Source organism: Montipora foliosa, chromosome 12 (assembly GCF_036669935.1).
Source record: "Montipora foliosa isolate CH-2021 chromosome 12, ASM3666993v2, whole genome shotgun sequence".
NCBI lineage: Eukaryota > Metazoa > Cnidaria > Anthozoa > Scleractinia > Acroporidae > Montipora > Montipora foliosa.
The window spans coordinates 24,558,597-24,566,096 of record NC_090880.1 but is presented as its reverse complement, the minus strand read 5'-3'; the positions used below and the strand labels follow the sequence as shown (position 1 = coordinate 24,566,096).

The 7,500-nt window shown below is 39.2% G+C and overlaps 1 protein-coding gene across 1 annotated transcript in view; it reads left to right on the top strand.

Annotated features, from left to right (window-relative positions):
- Positions 1 to 7,366: 7,366 nt before the first annotated feature.
- Positions 7,367 to 7,500, top strand: part of LOC137981039 (adenosine receptor A3-like) — a 921-nt gene continuing 787 nt past the window's right edge. The window contains exon 1 of the mRNA XM_068828407.1: positions 7,367 to 7,500. This exon is cut by the window's right edge and continues 787 nt beyond it. Coding sequence (XP_068684508.1) covers positions 7,367 to 7,500 — 134 coding nt within the window.

Below are 7,500 nucleotides of genomic sequence, written 5' to 3'. Positions count from 1 at the left end.
AAAAAGGCGAAGTCGCACACAAGCCGCTGAAGTTTACTAGGCCGGGCTTGCCTGGTACGGGTTTTGAGTAGCTCGAGAAGACTGACTCCCCCCTCTGGCTCCTTTTCAATTGAGCATTAAGACACCGTGACATTAAAAACTCATGGGAACTTAATCGGTAATCGTAGTTGAAAGAAAACGAGTGTTAAGAAACCTTACTAGAAAGTAGTAAGGAGTAGAGATCGCGATTTTTCTAACAGAATCACTGGTGATGCTCAGATGTCACATTGAATGACTTGTTTCCACCGAAACGTAATATAGACCGAATGCATCAATGGCGGCCAAAAAAATATTATTTTGTTTATGTGCTAATTAGACTCACTAGCCTCGCTCTCAAGTAACATTTCTTTTGTAATTTGTACATGCCTACGAGGCTAGTGAGTCTAATTAGCACATAAACAAGAGAATATTTTTTTGGCCGCCACTTATGCATTCGGTCTATGGCTCTTAGAGACAACGGCCATCACTTCATTTTCCCCAGAGTGAGAACCGAACGGTCTAAACGGTCCTTTATAAGCAGATGTATTTTTTTTTTTGTTCAGTTCTTTTTAACATAGTTTTAGTAATTTTGTAACACCTAGCTTATTACTGATTATTAAGCCCCACTTGTATTGTTTCTTCTTGAAAAAGATGTCTGAAGAATTCTAAAAAGGAAAGCAGTTAGCTCCTTACAAAGGGATCGAGATGATGTTGCCCAACACAGGCAAATCCAGTGGTGAGTTCGAGACTCGAACCTTGGGATCAGCATTAAGCGTCCTAACGCTTCGTTTCATTTTTGTTTAATTTCGTGTTTCACTCTGCTCATTTCTATACGTAAGCAGTGAATATTAGCTCGAACCAGGCCTACAAAACGGATCATTAGCAATCTACACGTGACCTTCGGCAATTTATGGCAATTTTGAAGCAACTACTTTCCGAACCCACTCAACAGCCAATTCGAATTTGAAAGAAGAAATAAGCGTTTTGAAGTTAATTTTTTTCCGGATACAAACGCTTTCATTGGAAAAATTCGAACAATTTTAATTGTTCTAGTTGCTCATATCTCAAAAACGAACCCGGCGACCCCCTTTTTGATTACTGAAAAGTGATTAGAAGGCCACGATGAAACTTTCGGCAAAGTTTAAAAAAACTCCGTCCAGCAGATTACGAGCCATCTTAAAAAAATCACAGAATTATGGTGGCTCTGAATCCGCCAGACAGAATTTTTTTAGACTTTGCAGAGAGTTTCAACTTGCCCTTCTGATTACTTTCGGAAAAAAAAGATTGGGATCACCGAGTTTGTTTTTGAGATATAAGTAACTAAAAAAAAATAAAGGGTGTTTTTACAGGGCTTGCCCGTTGCCAGGGTGACATATTATGTCACAATAATGACTGTATCTTGTTCAGGTATAATTCGTGTTTCATTTGGTACCACAAAATTGCAAATACATGATACAACGTTGTGGTGCCGATCCTTCTAATAAAAGCGTCCCTTGTAGGCGTTGAAACTGGTTTGAGCCACCTTAAATCGCAACTGTACTATCGTGATGCTGTGCTTGCTTTCAAATGCATGAATGGACAAGCTCCCGCTTAACTTTCCTCGCTTTTTTAAAGCGAGCGGAGATAAGTGGTCGTGAGACTCGAAATTACCAACTATTAAATATTCATATTTTAAGACCACTACAGGACAAAGACCTTTTTTATCGAACAGTGTCATTATGGAATAGTCTAGGGAGTAACCTTAAGCTAAGAGAATCTCTTAATATCTTTAAAAGGACATTACGAGGTAAACTCTTGCTTGATTTTTTATCTTCACAGCACAATCTTGTCACATAATTTTACCTTCTTATATGTAAATTTTGTAATTTCTCGGCATGCCTTTTATCTTACCTATCTACTAGTTTCTATTGACCATTTTAATTGATCGTAATTTTAATGTAACTTACAGTACATAGTAGAATTAGTACTGAAAAGCCGGGTAGGATCGTACCTCTTGTTGAACGCTATCTTTCATTGCCTGTATAGTGTGGTACTTCTTATTGTTTTCTGTGCTAAATCCATTGTTAATATCTTTGTTCGTTCTATAAGACTATTGTTGTTTTGGCCAATCCTGAAGTCCGTACACTGAGGTACGACACAACCCGAAAAGCCCCCTTAGGGAGTGCTAATAAAATTTGTATTTTTTCTAACTATGGCCGTCTATTCCAGACAGCCGTTGTCTCACTTAACATTGCTGAAAGTGGTTTGTTTGCAGACTTCGTTAAGCGACTTAAAAATGATACGTGTTTTCACGGGTAAGATGAAATGAGAAGAGAGAACTTGACAATACGAAAATAAAAATAATAAAAATAGTACGCCTGTTGCATTTCCGATTTGAATAACAGCAGCGAGCAACTCCTTATTGGCCGAAAGTAATTGCCAACTCGCTTAAACTCCCAGATTTAATGAGAATTATATTGAAATTTGCTGACTCGCTTAACTTTAGGCGAGTAAGGTAAGGAACTGTTTTCACGGAATTTTCAGTTGTCACTCGCTAAGCGACTTGAAAAATCGCTCGTGAAAACACGGCCATTGCTTCGCTACGTTCTCGTAGGCGTCGTCGTCGTCGTCGTTCATATTATGTTTCGTTCTCAAATGTTTCCAGAAGCTACGCAACGAGGCAATCGTAAGGCAAGTAAATGGGATCTTGAAATTGCTGGCAAAGTGCCATCCTGAATTTGATACCTTAGGTAGTAAATGAGATTGACGCAAGCTGTACAAGCCACAGGTTTGTTTGACACTTCATTGAATACCTTATCTTTGTGTTTTTTTTAATATTCTTTTTTGTCTTTCTGCAAAGAATTAGTCTTTTAAAGTAAAACCAGTAGATGTGCTTTGCTCTCATCATCTCCCAGATCTCCAATTAGGTTTTTTCGTTCACTCGTGTAGACTGGTGGAATCACAAAATCGGCATAAACAAAGTATTTCATGAGCCTATTTATTTATTAATGCCAGTCAACACGAAGAAAATTACGTCGACATCTCTTTATTAAAGAAAACAACATGTTCAACGCAGACAAAACACAATATCTATCGCAAATATTCGCGTGGTTTCTTTGAAGCTTGTTTTGACGGTCTCGATCTTCCTGTTTTACCAAAGCCTGCGAATACAGCCACCTCTCATCGCTTCTGGTGCTCGGGACCGATGAGCGGCGACTGCACGTATTCGCAGGCTGGTTTTACCATTACCAAATGGATTTCTAACTTTCTGCGTGGATAAAAATCTTTGAAAATTTGCATCCACTATAAAGATACTCAAAGGACTATTGAAGGTTCTTTTGGCGCGTTTACGGTTTTTAGTGTCAAAATTCAAACGTGCTGTTCAAACTTTCAGTTAGGCAATTCAAACATTCAATTCAAAAATTCAGACATTCAATTCGGTAATTCAAACATTCAGTTTAGCAATTCAAATATTTAATTGAATTGAAGGTTAAATGGTCGACAGAGCAAAAAGTAAATTGAAACTTTTCATACACTAACCTTACCCTAATCTTAACTTTGAATAGCTATATTGAATGTTTGAATTGCGAATTGCACATTTGAATTTTGACACTAATAACGCGACATAGATTCTGGCGCGCGTGCGTTTCTGGAGGCTAATATTTGTTCAATTGGAAGCGTTCATCATGGTCTGAGCTCGAGGACTAATAACTTAATTGTTTAGTAATAGGCCCTTTGCAGCTGGCGACCACATGGTAAAAAAACCGCCATACTAGTAAGCAAATTGGACAAATTGTGCACTGCGACATCTAAAACAAAGAAAATTTAGATTAACTTGCTTTGTTTTAGATGTCCAAGTGCGCAATTCTCGTTCCAATATGGCTGTTTTTGTACCATGTGATCACCAGCTGCAAAGGGCCCATTTCAAATGATAGAATCTTGCTTACTTCAAAAGACCAACTGATTTGACCAGTTGACAGACGAAGAATTTGGGTTAGAAAACGCATCTGAAATTTGCATAAAATGGTTCCAATTTTCTTTGCTTCCGTAATAATCGATCGCCGTGGATTTAATGAATTAGCTTCAACCGCGAGATATCAAATCGATAAGATTTTGGTTTGAAGTGGAAAATCATCGTTTCTTACCAAAAGGTCTTCTTGAGGGTCTCTATATAATCAAGAGCATAATTCGTGCATATAGAAATCCATAAGCCAACAATGCGGGCCCAAAATTCTAATAACTCGGATACCATGGCCCTGCCTGTCTATGATGAATTATGTCATAATCAGGAGAAAGCTTTTGCGGGTTCGCCAGTGTTTGCTTTTTCACTGTGTTTTGCGTTGAGCGTGAATATGTTCTTGCTCTTTGCCGGCGTGGTAGGAAACACACTAATTGTGCGGATATTCCACCAGGTCGTCTCGATTCATTCCTCATCTCGAACACTGTTCTACTCGTTAGCGGCCAGCGATCTTTGCGTTGGAGTCATTGTTCAGCCGTTGAATCTCGTGTACTTGATATCGAACATTACGGGCAACAGATCTCTTTGTCAAAGTGCTTTGACTTACCTCGAGGTAACCGGATTCGCCATGTGCGGTGTGTCGTTGCTAACAGCCTCAGAAATCAGTGTAGATAGATTATTGGCGCTTCACTTACGGCTTACTTATCGACAAGTGGTTTCGCTTGGCCGAGTTCGCCTTGTCGTGGTTGTAACCTGGCTTGTCAGTTTGTATCTGGTTTGACCAGCTTGTGGAACAGAGAAGCATTCAATCTCCTTCAGATAATTGGCACATTTCTTGCCATTGCTATTTCTACCGTTAGCTATGGCTGGATTCACCACAAAGTTCGCCAACAGAAGAAACATCGAAAGCAAAGAAAAGTCGCTTGGGTCGAATCAAGCCAGGTCGTCAGTGGAGTTAGCAGTTTTAGTAGCATACATTACGAGAAAACTCTGTCCACTGCGCTGTGGGTGTACTGTGTTTTGATGTCGTGTTATTTGCCTTATATAATGGTAGCGGCTCTTTGGAGCGTTTTTGGCGCTCAAAGAGAGGTGGTTATCTGCCACGCCTTTGCTCTTACGTTACTGTATTTTAACTCGGCTGTTAATCCTGTGCTATATTGTTTGAAAATAAGAGAGGTAAAGGAGAGATTCAAACGATTACTCAGTCATGTAAGCTGCAACTGAGAACGTCGAAAATCGGGTTGTAACCTTGCTTTTAAAACCAAGAAACATGATATGAGGGTTTGATTACGTTGTTCCCAGGGTCTCTTGGTAGTGCAGTAAAGATTAAGAAGCTATCATAAACACACACAAAAAAGCAAAGTCGCACACAGGCCGGAATTTAGCACGAGGAGACTGACTTCGCCCTCTGGCTGCTTGTCAATTGAGTAGAACTCACGAACACTTAATTGGTAATCGTGGTTTGAAAGAAAACCAGTTCAGAACTGAGTAGGTAATAAGGAGCAGAGATCGCGATTTCTCTAACTGAATAACAAGTGATACTTGTCACATATTGAATAACTTGTTTCCACCGAAAAGTGATGTGGCTCTCAGAGACAATAGCCATGACTTCATATTCCCCAGAGTGAAAACTGAACGGTTTAAGCGGACTTTTGTAATCAGATTACCCTAAGCAGATGTATTTTTAGATTCATTTCTTGTTCTTTTTAACTTAGTTTTTGTGATTTTGTAACACATAGCTTATTAGTGATTGTTAAGCCCCACGGATGTTGTATCTGATTTTTAATAGAGACCTCTATGGAAGCTTATGAACTTCTAAAGAGGTAGCGAGTTAGCTCTTTAATGAAAAAGCCAGATGATGTGACCCAACACAGGCGAATCCACTGGTGAGTTCGGGACTCCAACCCGTAGAATCAGCACTTAAAATGGAACGTCACAACGCTTCTCTTAATTTTTGTTTTATTTTGTGTTTCACACCAAATAAGGTTCCCTACTCAGTCAGTGACTGTTAGCTCGAACTAGGCCTACAAAACGGATCATTAGCAATGTACACGTGACCTTCGGCAATTTATGGCAACTTTGAAGCAACTACTTCGTTATCTAAAATTTCCGAACTCACTCAACAGTCCATTCGATTCTTAAATGTACTGGCTACGTGACATTAAAATTCTTTTCTGTCAAATCGCAACATCTGCTTTAGGCTAGAAGAACGTTTTAATTATCAGTGAAACGAAACGGATGGGAGCATTTTAATAATCAATGCACTTTACTTGCCTCAAAGACTTCGTAAAAAGTGGCATTTCTCTATTGTTATTGGTTTCCTTAGAGGTTGGTTGAAAACGTCCTATAAGCCAGGTGTTCGGAACTCCTTGGTATAAATTAATGGAAAATGGAACGGCAAAACTCCAAATAAACAGCAAAAAAGCGTTCAATTAGACGCTTGCGCGGCCCTATGTCTGATTGAAAGAAAAATCGCGCGAAAAATGGCGAGTGCGTCGCGCCGGTCAAAGTTAAGTCCTTCAAAAACATGAAAAGACACAGAACTAAAAGCTCCAAAAACTCTAGGTTTTTTGACACTTTATTCGATGCCTTATCGTTTGGGTTTTTTGTCTTTCTGCAAATCATCAGTCTTTCAAACTAAAAACTGCAGATGCGCCTTCAAGTTCACATGGTTTGTTCGTTCACTCATGTAGACAGGTGGGATCACGAAATCATAAAGTATTTGATAAATACTATTAATTTCTTAACGCCAGTCAACACGAAGAAAATGACCTCGACATCTTTTTATTAAAGAAAAAAACATATTCAATGCAGACAAAAGATATTTCAAATGTAGGCGTGCATGGTTTCTTTAGAGGACGAACAACAGCTTGTTTTCACTACCTCGATCTACCTGCTTTACCATGAACCAAATGGATTTCAAATTACCTGCGAGGATAGGAAACTGCGAAAATTTGCATCCACTATAGACTTATTTAAAGGACGATTAAAGGGTTCTGCAGTGCGTACGTTTCAAGTATGGAAACAATTAGTTCAAGTGCTCATCATGGTCTTGGGACTAATAAGTTTTTTCGTAATTTCAAATGATAGAATCTTGCATACTTCCCAAGATCTACTGACGGTGAAATCGACCACTTGACAGACGAAGTACGTGGAAAAGACATATTTCCCTAATCGATCGTTCTCATTTTGATGAATTACCGTCAACCACGAGAAAACAAATCGTGCGATAACATGATGGCATTGAGGACTTTCATACCGATTTCAGTTCGAAGTTAGTGGACAACCATCGTTTCTGCACCATCAGCATCTTGATCTTCTTGAAGGTCTCTATATAATCAAGAGAACTGATTCGTGGACACAGGAATCGATAAGCAAACAATGGACCAAAATTCTAATAATTCGGATACCATGGCCCTCCCTGTCTATGATGAATTATGTCTTAATAGCGACGAACCTTTTGGGAGTTCTCCAGTTTTGGATTTTTCGCTGGGACTTGCGCTGAGCGTGAATGTGTTCTTGCTCTTTGCCGCCGTGGTAGGAAA